The sequence below is a fragment of the Anabrus simplex genome, chromosome 1 (assembly GCF_040414725.1).
Source record: "Anabrus simplex isolate iqAnaSimp1 chromosome 1, ASM4041472v1, whole genome shotgun sequence".
Classification (NCBI taxonomy): domain Eukaryota; kingdom Metazoa; phylum Arthropoda; class Insecta; order Orthoptera; family Tettigoniidae; genus Anabrus; species Anabrus simplex.
The window spans coordinates 579,228,661-579,254,259 of NC_090265.1; the positions used below are offsets into that span (position 1 = coordinate 579,228,661).

Below are 25,599 nucleotides of genomic sequence, written 5' to 3' on the forward strand. Positions count from 1 at the left end.
CTAAATATTTCTTTTGGTTCTGGGATTGCAGATGTTTTTGAAGATGCTTGTTACAAAAAGGGCCTGTTTGCTTTCCTTGCTGTTTTTTAAATTCTTTTACGCCAGGCCACAAAGTTGTTTGCTTTTCCTTTGATATTTATTTGAATAAATCTGCCCTTATTTTAAGACGTTCTTCTTGTTTTTGGCAGAATAGCCTCTTAGTGCCTGTTCTTTTGCCTTATGAGACTCAAATCCAGTTCCGAGCAGTTTTACATGCCTGTTTCAACGTATTCCATTTAGAAGAGAGAACGAATATCATGAAATCGTTTTGTTTCTGCTGCGCACTAAACTTCTGCTTGATAAAACAAGAGTATTGTTAGTGACAGTACTAGTTTCCATGTTGATTTTGTTACTCCTAGTTTCCATTATCCATTTAAGACAGTTGTGCTGAACTGTATTCCTCTGAAATTTCTGAAAGACGGTGACAAAAATAAAATGCGCGCCGAAAGAAATCCTCCAGCTTCCTGCTGACACACACAACGGTATGATGTACACACACCAGAAGTTTGAAGGTCTAGGCTTTTTCCAATCACAGTGGGAAACTGTCCTGCAACAGATTAGCACCCTTGTTAACCTACAAATAAATGGCAACCCTTACATTTTGGGAAGTAGGCATCTCTCTGAGGAGAGTAACAAATGCCTACAAAACCTGCACATTTAACCCTGCATGAGCTTATTAAATTCCAGGAATGGTCTTTTGTATTCCAAGGAAGTAAGACAATTAGGCCTATTGAGAAATCAGGAATTCCAAAAATGGTGTCAGCTTCCTCGAAAGGGAAAAGGTGTTACCTTGAAAATGAAACTGAAAACCTTTTTAGTGAACAGTTGGATAACACACCATGATGGCCTGTCTTGCAGTGACTGGCTTGATGCTCTAAAGATGACCGCTAACGTTGCAGCCGTTCGAGCCATGCCAGGCAAGTTCCAGGACAATAACCGTAGTCGGCATTGTCGCTCCATTGCTCAGTCATTGAGAGGCGCTGGTTACACAGTGCATAAAGAGGTTCATGGATTGTCGGAGAATGGCAGTACCCATAGGAATGATATGATAGTCTTAAAAAATAACAGCGATGAATGTATTATTGATCCTACGGTTACCGAGCTCGATAGCTGCAGTCGCTTAAGTGCGGCCAGTATCCAGTATTCGGGAGATAGTAGGTTCGAATCCCACTGTCGGCAGCCCTGAAAATGGTTTTCCGTGGTTTCCCATTTTCACACCAGGCAAATGCTGGGGCTGTACCTTAACTAAGGCCACGGCCGCTTCCTTCCCACTCCTATCCCTTTCCTGTCCCATCGTCGCCATAAGACCTATCTGTGTCGGTGCGACGTAAAGCAAGTAGCCGATCCTACGGTTCGGTTTGAATCACATGCTAACCTGCCCAGTGAAGTACACAAGAAAAAGAAAAGCATCCACAAACCAACTATCCCCTTCTACCAACATGAATAGGGACTGAACGGACTGGATAACACCAAGGTTATAGGCCTCATGATCTGTGCAAGAGGAACAATTCCTAAGTTTTTCGAAGAATTCTGCTCAAGATTCTAACTATCAGAGTCGTTGATGAAAAATGTGGTCCTCAAAGCCTTGAAAGGTTCATTATCCATACTGAGAAGTCATTTATATAGTAATAAATATATTTAGTATACTTTATCCCTATGGACAACCTCCTTATGGGGGAAGTGTTTATTCTCAAAATATATGAATGTGTATATATATATACCCCTGTATTAACGTATGCATCAGAGACTTGGGCTTTGACAGGAAGAAATGAGAGTAAAATGCAGGCCAGTGAGATGAAGTTCCTGAGGAGTATGGTAGGGAAGACAAGGAGACAGAGCAAGAAATGTTGAGGTCAGGAAAGAAATAGGGGTAGAAAAACTGAGTGATAGGATGGAGAAGAATAAATTGAGATGGTTTGGACATGTTGGGGATGGAGGAGGGAAGGATACCAAAACAAATGTTGGAGGATAAGATAGAATGAAAGAAGGCAAGAGGGAGGCCCAGAGCAAGAGGGATAGACTCTGTCAAGAACAGTATAAGAAAAAGAAGGCAACTGTAATACAATTAATGAAGAGGAGTGGTAGAAAGAGAGGCAATGGTGGAGAAGTGCCATCAACATCCCAACCTGCCAGGAGCTGGACGAGGGGAAATGAAAATGATGGTGATGATATCTAAATATTACAAAGTTAACTACTTCTTTTAAAGTTTAACTGTGTAATCAATCACAGCTGTGGAAATTGGTTCCTTCCTTGGATAATCCTCATTCCAGTCACCATCATAGTCTTTCATCCTCAGTAAATGTTCCTGATGGTAATGATGTAATTTCTTTTGATAAATATTTCATAATCTAATTCAGCATTTCACAGAATGGGGGGCCTGGCATGCAGGAAGGTTGTGGTGTCATATAAATAAGGTTGTGAATAAAAATAACAGGTATGAAGGGAATAGCAAATATTTTTTGAGAAAAATGAACACATATCAAAAACATATATCTTGAAAAACATATTTAAAAACACACAAAAACACATTCCTATGAACACATTTATTTTTACAATCCAAAATGCTATTTTAAAAAAAATGCATGAGTTAGCTGCAATTGTTTTGCTCTTGTAGGGCTTACATACTTACTCTTAACAGAATGCACGTTATCATTCTGCCTTGCTTTACAAGTAGAATATTGTTGATTTTTCAAATTATGTATTGTACTTTTCTTTCAGAAAAATTCCAAAGGTTTGTTTTCAAAGATAGTTGTTTGGTTTCCAATTGCTGATCTAACATCAATGGCTTCATACTTTCAGCAGATAGGATTTGAAAGCAAACAAGAGATTTTGGCATACTATCTGATGAAATAAATCCATATACAGGGTGAAGCTGAACTCCACCTACAAATTTTTGGAGGTGGTTCAGAGATACCTTCTGAGTATATTGGTAAAAGGGACCTGTGGTCTCCAATTGCTTGTTACAGAGTAATTTCATTTTATTTGTTGTGTCAGTTAGCTTTGTGCCTGTATTGCAATGAAAATAATAATTGCTAGTTCTTGGCAACACTGGGTTGTTAGAATTTTGTCCCACAAGAGTTCTTTAACATGCTGGAAGCCATCGATGCCATGATCATGTTGGTTGACATTTTGAACAATACCTGTAAATGAACGGTTCTGCATTTGTTACATACTGGAATCTAATGTACAGTATACTGACAGAACAGATTGAAGAAACTGTGAAAAGGTGCATGTGGTTTGTCTAAGGGTTTTTGCATTACTTTGTGTTTTGTGTTGTACAGTTTGGTTATTGCATATTACAGGCTATTTCACTGATATGAATGTATTTTCACAGAAACAAGGATGATTGGGACAGCAAACCAAATAAATCACAATTACATTATTACTCCGTAGCAAAGCCACCAGGCCACGTGTCCCTTATACCAATATACTAAGAAGGTATCCCTGAACAACGTACGAAAGTTTGTTGGTGGAATTCCACTTTACTCTGTAAAAAATAGCTGTCATTGTACTGTCCCTTCTTGTTACTTACCAGTTCACAGGATATAGATGGCTCACTTTGTTTTGTCACAAATTTGTCCATTTTGCATTGACAGGTAAAGAAAAATATTCAATGAACCAATTTTTACTAAATACACTTATGAAACTAAACCTTAATGATGGTCTTTCTCCTGTACTATTCCTCTTATAACAGGCAATGTTAAACAGGATGAGTTCATATTTGAACATGCACAAACTTGTGTGGGTATAGTATACGCTCTGTTAAACAAGGCAAGTTCATATATATCACTATCAAGGCACTTAGACAGTTTGAACTAGTTGCTCACCTAAGTTGTCATTATTATTATGTCCGGCTCCATAGCTCAATGGTTAACGTGCTGGCCTTTGGCCACGGGGGTTTCGGGTTCAATTCTTGACAGGGTCGGGTATTTTAACCATAATTGGTTAATGGCACTGGGGCTAGGTGTATGTGTCATCTTCATCACCATTTCATCCTCATCATGACGCGCAGGTTGCCTACGGGAGTCAAAACGAAATACCTGCATCTGGCGAGCCAAACTTGTCCTTCGGCACTCCTGGCACCATTCATTATTATCATTATCATCAGCATTATCATTGGGAAAAGCTTTTTCTTGGGGGCTGCAAAGTATTAATTTTATTTATATTTTATGTTTTGGGGGCTGTTGAGCTGAAAAGTTTGAGAAACACTAATCTGATCCATTTTCAAGAAATACATTTCTCTTGTTCCTTCACCTAAATATCGGTGCAATTTTCACTATCCTCCTAGCTTTAAGAGGATATTTAATTTCTATTTGGAACACTTTTCCATGGTTTCTCACTCTGGACCAGTGCATCCTTCCCAAACTTCCAGGCATATTTTTATCCATTACTTATATTGCTTATATTAAGCTTCAACCTCAAATATAGACTGTAACTCTTTTATGTTTCTAGGCAAAAGCCAATCCAAATTCACTGTTTGTGCAAAAGAATAATAATCATCGAGGTATCGTCATAAAGCACTTGGATGAACTGGATCGAAATGTGAATGGTACTTTTGTCCAGGAGTATGTAAGCAAGCCACTTCTCATTGATGGTCACAAATTTGATATTGGCATTTACACTATATTGACATCTATTGATCCTCTGCGTGTATATGCCTATAATGGTGATGTAGCTTTCAGGTAAGGTGATATTTTTGGCATTTCTCTAAAGTGAAGTGGCAGTAGCGAAATTATGAATGAAGTATTCAGTTTATTCATATTTCAAAGTAAATTTACTTGAGTTTGTTGAAGTCAAAAGGGGACATGTTACTGCCAGGTTGAAATTGGGTTTTTGATTGATTTAATAGATTTTGTTGTGCTGAATCCATTGGTGCAAACTATTCTGTTCAAACTTGCTTGAAATCATGCTAAATGTTGAAGTAGCCTACTTTGTTTCAAATCAAAATCAGATATATGACAAGTTCCATTCAAAGATGGTCATCAGTCATTTAACCAATCATGTACTTGTGACAACATGGCTACTTTGTATACAGGTGATTGCAAACGTGTGTTTAACTTGTGTAGGTTTTTTGCTTTAAATTAATTGAAATCATACTTTGTCATTACATCTTACTGGAAATGGAAGTTATAATTGAAGAAGTGCCACGTGGTAACATTTTAAAGTGTTTATGTGATCCTTCAAAGTGGAAATGTGCGCTTGAAAAGAAGAAAAGGTAAGCTTATCTCTATTTACACAAGACTGTTTAGGGAGTACGACTTTGTCCCATTGTAAATGCAGTACGAAGTTTAAAGACATTTCATAGTGTGCTTGTTTCTCCTGACATAATACCTATCGTACTTTCTCTCTATCAGTGCTTATGTGTAAATCATGCGTGGACTTAGGCATTGTACATAATATGTATACTACTGCATTAAGAGGTTTCTAATGCATGTTTCTTTTAAAATTTGTTTTAGGTTCTCTGTGAAAGTTTTGATTGTTGTTCCTACATGCAATCACAGAGTTGGATTTCACGGCTGTCTACTAAACATGAAGGACTTCAAGAACTTCCATGATGCATTTTATTCAGTGTCAGAAAGAAGTAAACAACATGCATTTCTACCAAACTTCTGGAGAGCAAAGCTGCCAAAGAAGTTCAGTCCAGGAAGATCATATAAACTAAAAGCTTTCACTTACGAATGCATCATTTCGAATTATGCCTGTAGGGGCACATTCTTGACATCACAAAATATAGGATAATTTGTATTTTCACAATGTTTAAATATGACAACTGTCGAGTACTGGTGGAAAATAAAGGAGGCAACCACAAAATAGCAAAATTTGGATCTAAGGAAGATGCTGTGAAAGCTTAAATACAAAGCTTGAAAGGTTGCAAAAGTCACTATGTTAGGGTGAAGAGCCCTCATCAGAACTTACAAAGGGAAAACCATTCAGAAATTATAATAGTGAAAAAGATGCTGAGGGGCAGCCCAATTTAAAAGTAAAGGAGGTGTTTTAAAAATAAGATAATCAACAGGATGTTCAGCATTGGTACTTCTATGCCTGCAGTTGACGAATGTAGTAGAATTTGCTTACAATTGGACATGAACATTGAGGAAGCAATAATTGACCCTGACAAGAAGACAGACTTAGATATTCATAGAGCTGTTCACAAAAAGCAAGTGGGCCAGTTTTTTGATCACTTGAAAAAGAAACAAGATCATTGCTTTATCAGGGTTGGAAAAAAGAACAGGTTTTTGTTTTGTTTTAACCTGTTTTATTTTTGTTTAAACCAAGTTTAATTTCAAATAATATTTTAAATTAATTTAAACCAGGTGTGGCTTCTCATTAACTTATATGTGCTCATTCTCAACTCAAAGAAATGGAAATAATAAGTTATACTCTTGCTCAATGTTAATAAACTAAGCACAAAATAATGAGTGACTATCACAAAACATTAAAACTAAACTTTTAATTAGAATTTAAAAAAAACATTTCAGGTTTATGAATTATGATCACAAGATTAAATAAACACAATGTCACTTCTCTTTTCTGTTTAGATGTTCATGTTATTATTATTATTATTATTATTATTATTATTATTATTATTATTATTATTATTATTATTAGGTTCGTTACGACCCCTGAGGATCATGAGTGACTTGTTCGGTACGTCTTCTTTCTTCCCAATACCTCTTCATTCTCTCACTCCTCCTCTTTCTCTCGGCTTCCGTGATCTGAATCTGGATCCTGGTGTCTGTCCATCTGTGACCTTCCACGAGCTTTTTGTATTTGGACCTATCCTGTACTGTCATCAGTGGATATCTTTCCTTTATGCCAATAGTCTCCCAATCTTCTCTGACTTCCTGCATCCACTTATTTCCAGTTAAGCAGGTTGCATTCCATATCTTCTTCTTCAGCCTACTGTCATCCATCCTCATGAGATGTCCAACAAATCCTAACCTTCTCTTTCTTATCACACTCGAGATTGGTTCTATACTCGCATATAGTTCCTGCCTTGATCTCTGTACCCAGATTTCACCTTGCTTTTTGGTGCCCCATATATATCTCAAGATTCTTCCTTCTCCAATTGTTTGCAAGCTCTCTTGCCCAATGTCAGCATTTCAGTTGCATATAATGCAGCATTCCTGATGGTTATCATGTAGTGTCGCAGTTTGGTGTTCCTCGAGAGGTTTTTCTTTCCATATGTAGTCATGGCTGCATATCGTAGTTTCATGTAAATATTAAATACTTTGAACAGAAATGCAAGATTAGAGGCGTTCTCTGTGCCTGATCGATTACATACTTTTAAATCCATTAACTGAAAAGATGAAAAGATTCTTTTCAACATTTGCTGAAGAAGCCTGTGCTGTAAATAACTGTTCAGCAATGGAAAAAACTAGGTCATTAAATTTATCTATCATTCTGACTTTTCCACAACTTGTAGGTTGTAACCTGTGACTTGACTTCTATCTTAAAAAGTAACACTTGACAATTGAAGAAGTGTACTAGGATGAATATATTGACTTTGCAAATCGAAATGCTGCTTTCTTTTCTTCTTCAGTTAACCCAGATGCACCTGTAAGTGGGCTGGTAGACACTCTATCTTTCGGGCTAAGTGTCTGAAAGTGAATCCCACTGTCGGCAGCCCTGAAGATGGTTTTCCGTGGTTTCCCATTTTCACACCAGGCAAATGCTGGGGCTGTACCTTAATTAAGGCTATGGCCGCTTCCTTCCCACTCCTAGCCCTTTCCTATCCCACTGTCGCCATAAGACCTATCTGTGTGGATGCTACATCAAGCAAATTGTAAAAAAAAAAAAAAAAAAAAAAAAAAAAAAAAAAAAAAAAAAAACTATCCTGCACACCCAGTTTTTCACAATACATATATTTATATATTATTGTTTTATAGTACTGGTTTTGACCTTGTGAAGGTCATCTTCAGCTGACAATCACAATATACAATTAAAACATCACAATAAGAATGTCACATGATATGGGTAAAGCATTTTCATTACGAATGTTCTAGTTTAAATAATCGTCTACATTAACTGATATAATGATTAAAACTTAACATTACTATATGTACAAGAATGATGTATTTTAAAATACATTTTTATTAAATTATAAAGGTGTCACATAATATGGGTAAAAAACTTATCAATTTGCAAATGTTTTTTGTCTTATCTTCGTCTACATTAATCTGCATGAGAGTTAAAACTTTGCAATACTGTTATGTTCGTAGATGATATATGTTGAATATACAATATTCTTAAATTGTGAATTGTCCACTGTTCCACATTAAAACTTATGACTAGATGAATAAAATATTTTGAAGTACAGATTAATTCTTGCGGTGTATTGTATATGCGACTATGTTATGATATATGATCAGTCGTGTTCATCTGTTGGTGGTGTAATAGTATGAGTTTCTCGAGGTAATATGAACACTTATGTTGAAATCAAGGTAGTTGTCCAGTGTTTAGTGTGTGATTTCGTCGATCTATACACAAAGCTTACAGTTTATGTTAAGACTGGTTGACCATAAAATTTGATAGGATACGGTATATAAATGTAGGTAAATTGTTGTTCTAGCGATGTGCTTCCCGTAGTCTTTATGTTATTTGATTTTGTCAAATGTCAGTATGTATTACTTGATTTCAACATATCTTATGTTTTATGTTTGGCATGTAACCTTCTTTCTTCACTTTGTGTTGTTGGACGTAATTTGTATCTGTAAATAGAAACAAGTCCGCCTCTGTGGTGTAGTGGTTAGTGTGATTAGCTGCTACCCCCGGAGGCCTAGGTTCGATTCCTGGCTCTGCCACGAAATTTGAAAAGTGGTACGAGGGCTGGAACAGGGTCCACTCAACCTTGGGAGGTCAGCTGAGTAGAAGTGGGTTCGATTCTCACCTCAGCCATCCTGGAAGTGGTTTTCCATGGTTTCCCACTTCTCTTCCAGGAAAATGCCAGGATGGTACCTAGCTTAAGGCCATGGCCGCTTCCTTCCCTCTTCCTTGTCTATCCCTTCCAATCTTCCCATCCCCCACTGAGGCCCCTGTTCAGCATAACAGGTGAGGCCGCCTGGGCGAGGCACTGGCCATCCTCCCCAGTTGTATCCCCCGACCCAGAGTCTGAAGCTTCAGGACACTGCCCTTGAGGTGGTAGAGGTGGGATCCCTCGCTGAGTCTGAGGGAAAAACTGACCCTGGAGGGTAAAACAGATTAAGAAAGAAAGAAAGAAATAGAAACAAAGTGTAAGAAATTTTGCGTCTGCCTAGTTGGTTTAACGTTGGAATGGGTGTGCATGTACTTACTGTAGATATTGACACTTTGATGTGTGCTATTCGGGAGCATGTTGGGCACTGTTCTGTGTTTGTCTGAAGTTGCTGCTTGTGGCTGCGGAGGGGAAGTTTGGAGGGGTAGGAGGAGCGGCTGTTGAGGAAGTAGGACTGGAGCAGGGGGGTGTCTTCTGGCGGTTCTTTTATATGTATTGGGTCTTGTTTTTTGATTCTTTTTAGGTAATTGTTTTTTAGGAAAGTGATGTCTGCATTGAAAAGAATATTAACTTTATCTGTAATTTCATTTAAATTAAAGTTTGGATTGGCGTATTGATCTAGGTTGATAGAAAATTCTTCCATTATATTGAGTAAGGGGCTCTAGGGGTTAGTGCTTAGAATTTGCATATCGTTTTCAATGTTTGTAAATTTATGTTTGAAGTCTTCAATGTGTTGGCCTATGGCTGAGAAATGACTGTGTTTTACTGTGTTGATATGTTCATTGTAGCGTATCTGAAAGTTCCTTCCAGTATGTCTGATGTAACTGGCTTCACAGTTGTTGCACTTCATACAATATACTCCCAAACCCATAACATTGCACTCATTTACCGGGAGTGATACTCATAGCAAAAAGTGCCTCATCGCCTGAAGAAGCTTGAGGCATTTTTTCATGGATGATAATATGTTGGAACTCACAGTAAGCTGTACAAATCCAGAAACTGAACCAATCAGATGAAATTATACTCACGAACGAAGTATCACGATTTTATGGATTGTCATGAAGAGGATAATTATTTCCAGTTCTGAAGATGGTTTTCTGTGGTTTCCCATTTTCACACCAGGCAAATGCTGGGGTTGTACCTTAATTAAGGCCACGGCCGCATCCTTCCAACTCTGAGCTCTTCCCTGTCCCATCGTCGCCATAAGACCTATCCGTGTTGGTGCGACGTAAAGCAACTAGCAAAAAAAAGAAAAAAATTATTTCCAGGTGCATAATTATTTTGGAAGAACCCCTCTCCACCAACCAGGGATATACTGCAGGAATAACATTACATAGTTAGCAGAATCTGAGACTGTCAGCTGACTCAAGATGAGGTGTTTAATGAAGATTATTGCTGTGCATGACAAGTTTTTACTTTTGTTACATTCATGTGCTGTGAAGCTAATCAGTATTTGATATATACATTTATTTTTGATATCATATCATGCAACTGAGTTAATAAAACGTATACATTATGATACATAAAAATTAATAATTTTTTTATTAGAGGAAGTTCAATCATAGTGGTCAGAAAATACCCCATGCCACCTCTCACGTTACATCATCAAGCTCCTCCTGTCCAGGGTTAAGAAACAGTTAAAAAGTCACTAAAATAAAAATTATGGGGAAAAATGTATTTTGAAAGTTCCAAAGTACCATGTTTAGTCTTTGTTAATGATGATCCTCTTAATGTTGCTATGTTAAAGAAACATAAAATGAAATAATGTGGTGTCATCCATAAAATACTTTCGCTCGAATGGGGGGAAGGGGTCTGAATGTGACAAATGTGATGTTCATCAGTTTTTTCTTATTACCTGATTTGCAAAATCCAAATGAACATCTATTTTTGCACTTTCCATATATTGTACGTTATTATTTTGGCTAAGCATGAAAATTTGCCTTCTTTCTTTCTTTACTTGTTCGTGTTCCTCTCTCTTGAAAAATATTATGACCGGTTTTGAGAAAAGTCTGCCAAATCCAAATTCTAATGGTAATAAATTATGAAGAATAAAATGGAGGTACATTTATCTTCAAAATTTCCTCCATTAGGAACTTAGCTCCATTTTGTGTTATACATTGCCTACAATGCCTGTATAAACCTCATAGTTACAAACACATATCAAAACCAGCATTCAGGTTATGTGTCCAGAATTCTATCATTAGTTTTTGTTATGAAGTTGGCACTACCTCTTAGACATACTGTATGTATTGATTTTTATGTTTTCCCAGATAGGGTGGGGATGTAATTAATTTTTTATGCTCACTTGGGGGCGGGGGTAATTAAGAATTGTTACAATGTTACAATATGGGGAGGGGGTTAACTTTTTAGGCATTTTTTGCGAACATATTGTATGGATGACCCCTATCATTTTCCTTGCAAACTTGAAAAAATGTATTTTGAAAGTTCCAAAGTATCATGTTTATTTTTGCTTAGTGATGATAGCCACTTAATGTCTTTGTATTAAGAAAACACACACAAAATGAAATAATATATTATTCCTTGCAGATTTTGTTATCATTCCAGCCTCATGTGAATAGAAATTCAGTGATTTCCTTGAGACTGGCAATGAATTAATTGTAATTTTGCTGATTACTACTTGAAAAAGTAATTTTTAATTGCAATTGAGAAAAATATTTATCAGGTACTTAAATTATTTAATTCAGCCTAGTTACTTTTTTGTTGTATTTTATTGATCTGTGAAAATAATGAAGACTACAACTTGAAGTTTTTATTAAACTGAAAAAGATAGATACCCTCCGTATGTGTGTATTTTTCAAGATTCCTTGTTGCTCGTATATTTGATTGTAATTTGTGTGAAATAACCATTATCTTGAATTCTGTTTGCAGATTTTGTCCTGAAAGGTACCACCCATTTGACCCTGCTAAAGTGGGTAAATATGTTGTGGCTGATAATTACCTTCCTATCTGGGAAGTGCCATCATTGAAGTATTACCTTGATCTGGGATTTTCCCAGAAGAATTCTTTCGATGCCTATATTAGGAGGAAAGGTATTGTTATATCTAAGTAAATAAAAGTGTAATGACCATGTGTCTCTACATTGATTATTTTGGTTTGATTTTCTTATAGTTATCCATTTCAGGTGTGATAATGGCCATCTACAGATTTTTTTCAGATTTGGTGTTTGTTTGTTTGTTTGTTTGTTTGTTTGTTTGTTTGTTTGTTTGTTTGTTTGTTTGTTTGTTTGTTTGTTTGAACTCTTATAACAGAGTAACTGATGGATATATGGTATTTCAACCAAACTTCATACTTAGTATCCACCTATTCATGGGTAGGTTTTAGGGTCAGTATCATTTTAAACTTGCCGAGACTAGGGGTTATAGGAAGACTGAAACAGCAATTTTACTCTCTTATAAAATGCTCATGATCATACTTCGAAAATCTAATTCTAAAACTTTTTTTTTTTCCATGTACAAGTTTTTCAATATGAGGATTTATCAGGGAGATATTAATAACAGAATGTTTTATAGTCTAAATCCTAGCAGACATAGCCCAAATGTGGGTGCGCATAGAGCTGATTTGTTAACTGGAAAACTACTGGACATTGTTAACCAAACTTCATGTTTAGAATCCACCTATCCAGAGTCAGGTTTTAGAGCCCATATCATTTCAAAATCCCTGAAAGAACTGAAGGTTCATAGGAAAGTCAAAACAGTGATTTTACTCTCCTACAAAATATACCCACGATCAACCTCAAACGGAACTCTACCAACCTTAATGGAAATCTGTTTCTAAAACTTCTTCTCATACGCACTTTTCTGACAAGAGAATTAATAAGAGAAATATTATTAATGGAATATTTTACAGTGAAAGTCCCCCTAAAAGCAGCAGTATATACCACACAGCTTAAAAAGAAAAGGAGGTCTATACGACATATGGAGGTCGTTGTCAAGGGATTAAAATATAAATTTCTTATTTTTCAACTTAAAATGCCTACTCTATGTCTCCATTGTGCCAAATTAAGGGAAGTTTGTTGTAACTAGTTGTAATTAACTAATTCAAGATGGCAGGGCTATCTGGCATACAGGATTTGTCATGGCATGACTTTAATTATTCCCTGCGGAAATGTCATACCCTGCCTGTGCACCATCCTGAACCTTTTGACTGTTTAATCTTTACAACTAATTTCTTCATCCTGGAGATTTTCTACCCTTATCCATCTACAGACAGACTCCAGTTTCTCTATTGTAGGCCTAGTGATACTAAGTTCATTGCAGATCAGGTAGTGGTCTTTATCATAAAAAAGAATTAAAAATCCCAGGAATATTTGTACATTCCTAACAGATTTCCTGTATTCAAAGTTAGTTATGATATAGTGTATTGTGGGTCTAGTACCCCTACCTTTCTATGTATAACAGTGATGTTTGATGGTTCTCGAACTAGGACGTGACTACAGTAACCCACACCATGAACTATTCAAACTGTAAAGATGCTCGAAAAAAAGAAACTAAGATTTAGAAGAAACAAAACTAATGATTAATAGTATTTCAAGCAGGAATTAGGCCCTTCATGTAGATGTATGATTTGTATCTTTCTGTTACAGGGAAAGACCCCCAAAAGGTTTGGAATCAAGTCCATGAAGCTATCAGGAATATTTGTTTACTCAAAGAGCCTCTAATAATACGATCGGCCAAGCGTTATAGATCTACCAGCAATTTCTTTGAAATGGTTCGTTTTGACTTCTTAATTGATGAAGATTTGAATGTATTTGTACTGGAGGTAAGTCACTGTAAATTTTTATTTTTTTATTTGTCATATGGCTTTAGTGCTGGGAGTGTCCGAGGACATCTGGTTTAGGTCTTTCTATTAGACTCCCATAGGCGACCTGCACTTCTGGATGTGGGATGATGATGATGATGATGATAATGAGGTGGGGAGAGGGTGATAACCAGCGTCGGTACATAGCCTACTGCTGTCGAATAACATCAACGGGTCTGCTCATAGTTTTACATCTCCATGCAACGGACGAATCACCATCAACAGCATCATATCATATGCCCTCACTCTATATCAGCACTGTGGAGAGGTTTGGAATTTAATCCAGCTTTTGGTACGTAATCTATTGATTAGAAATTGTATACCACCACCTCCGCTACCCTGCCGGTCGACATTCTGATGGAGAATTTTTTTTTTCGACCAAAGGAACACAATTATTAATAATCTTGACCATGATGGTCGGGATTGGATCCGTATTGACTTAGTAACAGTAAATATGTTGGAAGATAGTCCGCCTAGTCATACTATTAATTTATTTACCTTTCACCTTAACATCTAGTACATGTTTCGAGAATATTATGCATTCTCTTCCTCAGCTAGTGGATTAAAATTCAGTATACAATAAGACCTGACTAAAATACGGGGGCCCCCATTAAAATTCAAAACAATGAGTATGACAATGTGACACTTAAAAATTTTGGATAGTACAAACATAGAATTAAAATCCCATTTTGTCAAGTACAAATTAAAAACACAATATAGTAATGTCTAATTAAATACAACGTCTTGTGATGATATGAATTCACAGTGTCCTTAAAGTTGCCTTGCGTAGTTCAAAAATGTTGAGTTAAGAATGAATGAAATTGCATTAAAACTTGAAGTCTTGCCAATATCCACCGTTATTGGGTGTTAAAATGATTTCTATTTAAATTAAAATATTGGACACAGCGTCGTATAATGATGTGAATTTACGGTGTCCTAGGAGTTATAATACTATCTTGCGTAGTTCAATTGGATTTGTACAAGAATAAATGAAGTTGCGTGAAAACTTGGAGTCCTGCCATTATCTTCGGTTGATAGATGTATTATGCAGCCAGGTTGAAAATAGGTTAAAATGGTCTATAAAAAGGAAATGAAATAAAAATTAACAAAAGGCTCCGACATAAACAAATGAGAATACAACGGGGTAAAAATATTAAACCTTACCAGTGTGATGATGTAAATATTACATGTGGCATGCATGTGTTAGATAGATGTTGAGGCACCTGATGTTGTATGGCAACTGGTTACGGAATTACATTGGGTTGCATGATGGATGGAAGGAGGGGTGGAAGGAACCGCCCCTGATACTACAGTCATACTTCCCCCTTTACACGCTTGACATCATTTGGCCTCTTACTAGGGTATTGGGTTACTAATTTAAACAACTGATTGTCTTCTGCAATGTGTTCATTTAGGCTGTTCTCATTATCAAATTTTTGCAATTTGTATATTTCTAATTTCTCTAGGGCATTCATTTGTTTGCCTTTGCTTAATGAATGTAATAAAGTCATATCACGTTCAATATTTATGAAATGATGGTTGCTTTCATGCATGTGTTCACACATTACAGAGTATCTAGAATGTTTTCATGCATTGACATGCTCTTTATACCGTACCACCACACTTCTACCTGACTGTCCGACATATTTTTTTCTGCAGTCTTGGCACGACAGTTTGTATACTCCTAATTTACTGAACCTACTGTTGGTGTTTACGCTATTCGAATTGAACAATAAATTATTATTATTATTATTATTATTGTCTGTCCTAAAGGATACATGGATATTGTGTTTTCTAAATAGTTTAGCCAAACTGTATGATTGTTTATTAATGTAAGTGAATGTAGCGAATTTCTTTTTTTCTTCCTTATTTACAAGTAGGGTGTTAGGTCTATTCACGATCTTACTCTTTATCCTATTGACATAGCTTTTGGGGTAACCGTTTCTTTTGGCAATATCTTGTATAGTGTTTATCTCTTTAATTAAAATCATTTCTGTTTAATGGTATTCTTACTGCTCTATTGATGAAGCTGTAAAATGCCGCTTTCTTATGTTCTCCTGGGTGGTTTGAGTCTTTCCTAATAACAACATCTGTGTGTGTAGGTTTTCTAAATACTTGGTAAATCAGGTTTTTATTGTCTCTAGTTAATGTTACGTCTAAGTAGTTTAGACTTTTATTATCTTCCGACTCGATTGTAAACATTATATGTTTATCAAGGTTGTTTAATTGGTCTAACAGTTCGTTTGGCTTGAGTTCTTGTTCGTTAATGATAGCGAACGTGTCATCAACAAACCTTAACCATAAGTCTAATCCTTTTATTTTACCGATTATTTTATTAGATTCCATATGGTCCATAAATATATCTGCAAGGATACCAGACACTGGTGATCCCATGGCCAACCCATTAACTTGTTTGTACACATTGTTGTTGAAAGTAAAAAAGTTGTTTTCTAATATAAACTTTAATAAGTTGATGAATTCATCAATTTCTACTTTACTCAACGAACTATGTGTGTTTAAGTTGTTCTTAACAATGTTGATAGTCTCCGTGATCGGAATATTCGAGTACATATCTTTCACATCAAAGCTATGGATAGTATTATATTGCGATAAAATTAAATTTTTTGTCCTGTCACAAAAATCTATGGTATTGCGGAGACTTGTATCTACATTAAATCTGTAATGTTTCTTTAAAAACGTGTGTACAAATTTGGCCGTTTTATATGTAGGACTGTTTCTGAAGTTTACAATCAGTCTAATAGGTATGTCTTCTTTGTGTACCTTAGGCATAGCCCTCAATTTTCGTAATCCTAGGTTCATATTTACCAAGCATTTTGTTTCATTCGAATTGATCAAAAAATTAGTGTTAGCTAAAATTTGTTTGATAGTCTTTTGCATGTTGTTAGTGGGGTCCTTCTTTATCTGACGAAAGTTGTCTCCCTTCAGGAAATCATTCGTTTTACTGATGTAATCATCTTTATTGATTAAAACTATAGTGTTACCCTTGTCAGCTTTCGTGACAATTATGTTATTATCTTTAATCTTCTTATTAATCTTTCGGAGATTGTTGTTAGTGTGGGTATCTGAGATGGTTTTATGTTCCATTATTTTACAAATTTTATTTTTGGCCTCGAACCTCATGTTCTCTTGTTCGTCTATGTGTACCTCTGCAATTGCTACTTCAGATTCCGCTATCAGTTTCACTAGTTCTCTATTTTGGACAGTCTTACTCGTGTGTGGGCAGTTATGTTTGGGACCCTTACTTAAGATTTCGACTTCGTCATCGTTGAAATCAACGTTGGTCAGGTTTTTGAGTGGCGGATAAAATGTGTGTGTTGTCGTGTATGTGTTGTTGTTTCGTATTTCATCTTTGGTGATGCATTTGTCTTCAATGAGCCTCTGGTATTTTTTATCTAAAATATCTTGTTTTTTCTTTAATATTGTAAATAATGAGAGGTCAATGTAAAATTGCGCCTCCTCCCATTCCAGAGTCGAAATTTGACTAGTGATGAGTAGGTGTAATTCATAAAGCGTGTTGTTCAGCTTAGTTTTTTTAAGGTGTAAGAACCTGATTTCATCTTTAATCCACAAGTGATTTACTTTCCGCTGTGTTCTCATTTCATGACGCAGCAATCTACCTCTCTTTTGTATGGAATTCAAATGTTTAGGTATAACGTCACTTTTAATACATTTCTTAAGAAAGTTCAAGTCTTTTGAAATACTAAGAATTTTAACTTTGGTGTTCTTAAATTTGTTTATCATTTTTCTAGCCTGGCTGGCATAATCATTATTAATAATCTTGACCATGATGGTCGGGATTGGATCCGTATTGACTTAGTAACAGTAAATATGTTGGAAGATAGTCCGCCTAGTCAATACTATTAATTTATTTACCTTTCACCTTAACATCTAGTACATGTTTCGAGAATATTATGCATTCTCTTCCTCAGCTAGTGGATTAAAATTCAGTATACAATAAGACCTGACTAAAATACGGGGGCCCCCATTAAAATTCAAAACAATGAGTATGACAATGTGACACTTAAAAATTTTGGATAGTACAAACATAGAATTAAAATCCCATTTTGTCAAGTACAAATTAAAAACACAATATAGTAATGTCTAATTAAATATGTCTTGTGATGATATGAATTCACAGTGTCCTTGAAGTTGCCTTGCGTAGTTCAAAAATGTTGAGTTAAGAATGAATGAAATTGCATTAAAACTTGAAGTCCTGCCGATATCCACCGTTAATGGGTGTTAAAATGATGTCTATTTACATTAAAATATTGGACACAGCGTCGTATAATGATGTGAATTTACGGTGTCCTAGGAATTATAATACTATCTTGCGTAGTTCAATTGGATTTGTATTTTAGTCAGGTCTTATTGTATACTGAATTTTAATCCACTAGCTGAGGAAGAGAATGCATACTATTCTTGAAACATGTACTAGATGTTAAGGTGAAAGGTAAATAAATGAATAGTATTGACTAGGCGGACTATCTTCCAACATATTTACTGTTAAAGGAACACAAATCGAATAACCACGGCGTCATACCATATACTTCAACGCCTTAACAATTATGGCCACCAGGCAGGTTACTACACGAGTAGAAAACACAGAAAGATTGTTTTGAAGGAAGTAAATGAGAAAGGCTATATTCATAGAGGGCAGTGCATTGGCTAATCTAGTGCTGATAAAGAACCAGAAATTGAGTAGTATCCGTCGAATATCCAAAAGGCAATGGTAGTAGTAGTTATAAATCTGCAGTTATTGGTGTATACTGTTCTCCGTGTTGAACGTAGTTAGTGTGCCTGGATGACATAGTCGTGCACCACACGTGCGTTAATAAGTTTCAGTGAGATCTATAGTGGTTCTCCATCACACTGGACAAGAAATGTTAGCTGTGCGTTAATGCTGGAAGGTGTACATAGTCCTACACTTGGTTCCAGACAGTAGTAACATCAACAGCTTTTCACTAAATCCATCATAAAGTACAAGCAGATAGATAGATAAATAGATTTATTTACCACTAGTGGGATAAATCTCTATGACAGGTGATATAAGATGGTGATAAATGAAATCATATGAGATGTAGAAAGAACTTGCATGATTTCAAAATTTATCAAACATTTCTCTTAACAAATTATTCCATCCCTAATTCCTCGTCCACCGAGCTTGATGGCTGCAGTCGCTTAAGTATGACCAGTATCAAGTATTCGGGAGATAGTGGGTTCGAACCTCACTGTCGGCAGCCCCAAAGATGGTTTTTCTGTGCTTTCCCATTCTCACACCAGGCAAATGCTGGGGCTGTACCTTATTAAGGCCATGGCCGCTTCCTTCCCACTCCTAGGCCTTTCCTATCCCATCGTCACCATAAGGCCTATCTGTGTCGGTGCAACGTAAAGCAACTTGTAAAAAAAAAAAAAAAAAAAAAAAAATCCTCTTCCTGTAAATGCATACAGTATTTCCCCTATTATGTCCTCTAGAATTCAAACTTTATCTTCATATTATGATTTTTACTACCTTTAAAATCATTGAATCCCAGATGTACTGATGTAACCCTGTAATGGCAGGTTGATGCAAGTACCAATACTAATGGAGGGCATTTTGAACATTTCATGTAAGAAAAAGTTTCATGTCATTTGCTGGTACGTTCTGTTCCTGTGTGTTTCCCATGATTATATTGTATTACTGTATGTAGAATTGTAGAAAATGTGCTCTAACATGCAAATAAAGCATTTTTGGACCCATTTCCATAATATACAATATTTTCTTTCTCCTCGAGTGAGCAATATGTCCAGAAAGTTTGGCCATACCTTATTATTAGACCTTGCATTAACTGTTAATCTTAGGTGCTAAATGTAGACAGTATATAATTTAAAAACAATCAACATACATTTAACCTAGCTGCTAAAGAGAGAAAGAGCACATAGAATAATGTCCTACCAAAATACATTTAGCTTAACTGCTAAGCAAATGCAGAACATACAATAATACATATAAGGGCGGTGGGTACAGAGTGGGTTTCGGCCTATAGGTGTCCACGGCTGGTCTGTAGTTCGAAGGCTCTGCTCTTCGATCGACCAACTGAGCAGAGTAGAGGTGACCGCGGCTCTGTCCTGGCTCTAAGCCTCTGCATTTGGGAGACGGAGAGGGGCTGGTTTCCCACCGTCGGCTGTCCTGAGAATGGTTTTTCATGGTTTTTCCATTCCCCTTTTACGTAAGCGAATGCTGGGATAATTCCTTGAATAGGCCATGGACTGCAACACCCTCACCTTCTCTGAACATCTCCCTGGCCTGAGAGATGGCGTTACCATCTAATAGGCCCGCCATCCCCTTGTGGGACAGAATGAAAATGTTGTAGTTGCTGTAGTAGTAATATACATGTAACTCTGACAACTGTGCAGACCTAAACTTAAGTGCAATGTTCATCTCTACATGCAGTTCCATTTACATGTGATATTTACATTTGTGACCAGCATTAGTCCTATTTTTAATTTTTTTAAAAAATGTTATTTGTTTTACGTTCCACTAACTACTTTTTAAGTTCTTCGGAGATGCCGAGGTGCCGGAATTTAGTCCCGCAGGAGTTCTTTTACGTGCCAGTAAATCTACCGACACGGGGCTGTCGTATTTGAGCACCTTCAAATACCACCGGACTGAGCCAGGATCGAACCTGCCAAGTTGGGATTAGAAGGCCAACGCCTTAACCGTCTGAGCCACTCAGCCCCGCAGTCCTATTTTTAGGTCCCAGGCATGAGAAGAGATATTCACACCATATTAGGAAGAATGTGGAATCAATTCCCTTTCTCATCCAGTTGGTTTAATGTACACAGAGCCCGAAGAAACAAAAAATTGTGAAATGCCTCAGTCCTACACCCTGGAAGATGAAACGTGTACTTCTTTCTCATGCTATGGGCAGGAATATGAAATGGTGTCAGTCGTAGAATGTAGAGGCAACCCATTTCATCACTATGCATCCGAGTAGCAGCATGGCATTTGTTCGTCTTCAGCTTGCTCACAGTGTGTTTATGCCCAAGGCTCAAAAGAATGCTTCATAAATATTCAGATGAAGGTATGTTACCTCCATACCTGTAGTTAATCCATCTCGTGTATCATATCTGATCACATTTAACCCTCAAGTACCGAGGTCCGGTCACCGAGACCGCTACGGCATGGCTGACTTTAAATACGAGGATTGGAGCAAAATGTATGACAACTGGTTTTTTTTTTTTCTTGTAGATATGGGAACGGATCACAAAATTACATGTGTAATGTGGAAGTTCCACAGGCATAGTGTGTATACAGAACAACAGATGGCTCTGAGATAGCTGGTAGTAGCGCAGCGAGGGCTGTGAAATAAGTCAGTTGGTGAGTGTCGTGCGAGATGGAAGTAACCCGTGTTGAGCAGCGCGCTTACATCAAAATAGCCGTTCTCCAAGGGAGAAATGCGATGGAATGTCGCAGTGAATTAGTAGAAGCCCTTGGGAATAATGCCCTATTATACCGTACAGTAGCACGGTGGGTAGGAAAGTTTCAGCAAGGACGTGTGTCAACCACTGATGAGCAACGTTCGGGACGACCTGTCAGCGTGTGGATCGACGTGGCATGTGCTGTCATCGAGCAGCTCCTGAATGAATACAGACGATGGACGCTACTGGAGTTACAGAGGGCAAGGGGCATCAAGAAACGCAACGTCCACAGGATATTGCGTAATGAGCTGCAACTTTTTAAATATTTAAGGTCAAGAATTTCATGTTTGGTCCATATTGAATAGAGATTACAAAACAATAACTTAAATTGTACAAGATCCACCTTTTCAATACAAGATGTTGTTGATTGGAATTACATCATCATTTATTTAATGGTACTGGTTTCAACATCCATGGATGTCATCATCAGCCAAATAGGGTCATTATACAAAGATACATATTAAAGTTAAAACACATAAAATTGACCCTCATAATTAAAATCATCTATAACAAGTTAAAATATAAAGCATATTTATGCTAAATGTCCAGGTTTGAATATATAATTAGTACAAGATTGACAACTTGTTAGTCACTAATAAAATAAAAAAACTGAAGTTGGGAAGCCTTGTAGAAATAAGTTCGAAGTCATTGACAGTTTAAAATTTTTTTAGATGTATGCTAAGTGCGATGCAGCACATTGAAAGAATTGGATGATGTTCCTCTGTGAGCGTAAAAACAATACTAAGTCAGTAGATTATATATATAAAAGCCATCTTCGTAAGTAGGATGTTATAACGTATTTCTTTGGAGCGAGTGGATCTTGTGACCGGAACTGTATGTTGAAGAAGTTGAAATATTCTGGACCCAATGCGGGCCTGTGGTATGAAAAATAAAAACGAGTTAACTCAGATGGTGGAAATGGGGCAAGAAAGTAAAGTTTTATGAAGAGACTCACCTTTTGGTTGACTCATTGTATGTACTGCGGAGTTGAGTTTAAGAGGAACTGACAAGGGAAACGTGTGGACCCGCTGGGGAAGGAAGGGGAGAGGGAGGAGTGTTAGGTAGGAGGAGGGGGAGGGGCGATAAACGGTGTGGGATCAGCGGGTTTTGGAGGTAGGAGGGAATATCGCATCAAAGAGTTACGTCCTATCTGAAAGACTGAGTTATTTTCTGGAATTTTGAACAAATTAAACACTGCAATGAGAACATCAAACAGGATTTTCGGTTTCTCAGATATGTCATTTAAATTAAAGTTTCAATTAAAAAATTGGTCTACGTGAATGTAGCAACTTTCGGTAGTATCTAAAAGAGGGCCCTCGCTAAGCGTGTCAAGGATCTCAATATCCTGGTCTATTCCGTAAAATTTGTGCTTAGCGTCGTGAATATGGTGGCCTACCGTAGAAAATCTATTATACCTGATTGCGTTCGTATGTTCCGTGTACCTAATTTTTATACTATGGCCAGTTTGCCCAATATATAAGCTGCTACAGTCATTGCATCAAAATCAGTATACACCTGATTTTTTCAAAGGACTGCAAAAAAAAGAAAAACTTCTTAAGCAGGAAACTTCTTAAAAGGGGTAATGCCCAAAAACTTATTCTCGACTTTGAAATACATGTGAAACACACAGCCAACAGATTTCCCGGTTTGTGAACAATACCGAAATAGGCCAATATATAAGAGCTGCTAACAGAAAGCCACAATATAAAAATTCAATTATCATGATAATATTTTTAGAGATAAAGTAAAATAATTGAACATACCGTATTATAAATATATTTGATAAGAGAAGGGAACATATTAAGTTATATAAAAACGTTGGAAGGTTTGCTTATTTTAGCAGGCAGAACCATTTCCTTCCACGCTTCCCTTTCCTCTGCACTTACACTCTCTGCTTCGCAACAAATTGTTTTGTAAACAATGCCGGCTCGATTTTTAAAGCGGTCCAGCCACCTGTTCGACGCGGTAAAAGGTACGCTTAATTTGCATGGGGCTTTCTCCTGCCTAATAGTCCCACTGAAAGGTATGTTTAAACTTTGCTGCTGTTTAAACCATATTAGCAGAGCTTGTTCTATTTCATCGTGCTTTTCAGATTTAACTTCCTTACAATTTGGTGAAGTATTCCCCGCAGAAGCAGAGATCTCTTCTTTCTTCGCATACAGTTCAAAGTAGACGGCGGCATCCCCAGCTCCTTTGCCAAAGCAACACGGGAAAGTGTAGATGACTCCACTTTCCTTATAATCTCCACTTTGTCTTTTATTGTTAGTGCCTTTTGCTTGATCTCTTTCCTCTGAGTTCCACTCATTTTCACTTTAAACGTTTGTACGTTGATATTACAAGTATAACTAACTTCACCGACTCCTATTCATACTAATCATGACGCTACACTATGCTTGGCAATCCGTAGCTTAGGCTTACAAGACACAAAGACAAGACATGTATTACAGTTTGTTAGCATGTGATTTCTATCTTCCTCACACCCCTGACACCGGTTTTAAGGATAACGGCAACAAATGGGAAATCTAGCAACTTAGAGATTCTTAGAACCTAGGCCTAAATCCCCCTGTATTCCTACTGGTTGTCACGGCAACGGGCGTAGTTTCTGGCTGTTTCACGAGAACCGCATGGCCAAGCCAGTATTGAGTTTATTTTCCCACTTCAATCCTCTTCATGCTATAGGTAATGAAGAAAAGAAACACAGGTTCGAAGTTGCAGAAATGAGTGCATGGAAAAGTATCTGGGGTATTACGTGGGAGTGATAAAGGCGCAGTACCAACGCTGGCACATCTAAACGTAAACAGTTTCTTTCCCCGCGAGAATTTTATTTCATGTCTCCTCATCCTTGTGCTACGTTCTAATAATGTGATGTAATAATTACGAGTGACACGATAATACAATGTTTAGCTTGTATAAAGGTAAAATTAAAAATAACTTTCAATTTTATGCCAACACATGGTATTGCAATGCCGCTGTGTGCCTCCCACCAACACCCAGTTGGCTATCAACATTCGTTCAACTTCGTAAACGATCGGGATCTTTCGGCCGGCTGTGGCGGCATGTGTATCAGCTGGCTGCTGGCAAGTCGGCTGTTTCCTGCGTAGAGTCGGGAAGTTGTTTTTATTCACCTGACTAATAATGGACACGGAAAATCTTATCAGTTTAGTTCAAATACGTAATTTCGTCTACGGCAAGACCCATTAGTATTATTGCAACAACGTAAGAGAGAATGCCTGGAAGGAAATAAGCAACAGAATGAAACATCAAACAGGTTAGAATATTCAATTTTGTGGTAGATTAACAGTAATGTTGTGGACAAATACACTTTACGGTTTTTAATTAATGTTTAGGCCACCGATTAATTACTTCACCCTGTCGCGGCCTGCAAATTACTGCATTAGTTTTATCAAACCATCCATTGCGTGCTTTATGTTTCCCATGTAGAATCCTGTTCGATTCTAATCCTCTACTTTACAGAGGCGAAACATGAGAGTATCCTCCTAATTCAATACATCATATATTCCGTCATTAGACGGAGCAAACAAATTCAAGCATGTTTCGGCTCGCTTGAGCCATCTTCAGTGAAAAATTAGGGGGGTTGGAATAATTTACATAATATAAGTTGAAAAAAATGCTGAAAAACATAATGAAGGAGCAAATGATAAAACAAACAAAAGAGAGCCTAGACGGAAACAAAATTAGCACAAATATATGATATTTACATCAATATGCGGAGCAAAAAACAACTCATTGCTACAAAATTCAGTGAAACAGGTGTTAATTTAAAATAATAATTGAAACTAAAAAATGTGTTAACCTAAGAAACGAAGGAATAAAAAAAAACCAAAAAACAAATGATGCAGATGGAAATGAACAATAGTAGCACATGGTGAGGTTGTGGACCTCATAGTTTACAAAATATTGGTTTAGTAACAACGACAAAACAGGTTGAAATTACTGTCGAAATCATCCTTGTAGAAACCCATCACATCAAATTGGTCAGGAGCAGACCGGGAGCAAACATTTTTGAGAAACCAAGCCTGATATAACGTGCAGGCGAAAAGCCTGTGACAAGGAAAAAACACCAACGAAATTTAAAGCTTTAGAAACAGCAGCATTCTCAATATCTTCTGAATCTAGCAGTCCCTTTCTTCATTATTGTTTCATAATGTTGGCTGGTGTTTTGCCTTATTATAAAGGGTCGGAAGAGGCGCGATATAAAATTGAGAAGCTGTGTTAGGTAGAAGACAGATGCATAGTAAACTGTAAGTAATCTAGTGGAAACCGTTAAT

At 36.9% G+C, this 25,599-nt stretch overlaps 1 protein-coding gene across 1 annotated transcript in view; it reads left to right on the forward strand.

Annotated features, from left to right (window-relative positions):
- Positions 1-25,599, forward strand: part of LOC136870373 (probable tubulin polyglutamylase ttll-15) — a 157,019-nt gene that overhangs the window by 35,278 nt on the left and 96,142 nt on the right. Inside the window, exons 5-7 of the mRNA XM_067144914.2 lie at positions 4,492-4,721; positions 11,903-12,063; positions 13,617-13,792. Of these exons, the coding sequence (XP_067001015.2) occupies positions 4,492-4,721; positions 11,903-12,063; positions 13,617-13,792 (567 nt within the window). The remainder of the gene's footprint in view (positions 1-4,491; positions 4,722-11,902; positions 12,064-13,616; positions 13,793-25,599) is intronic.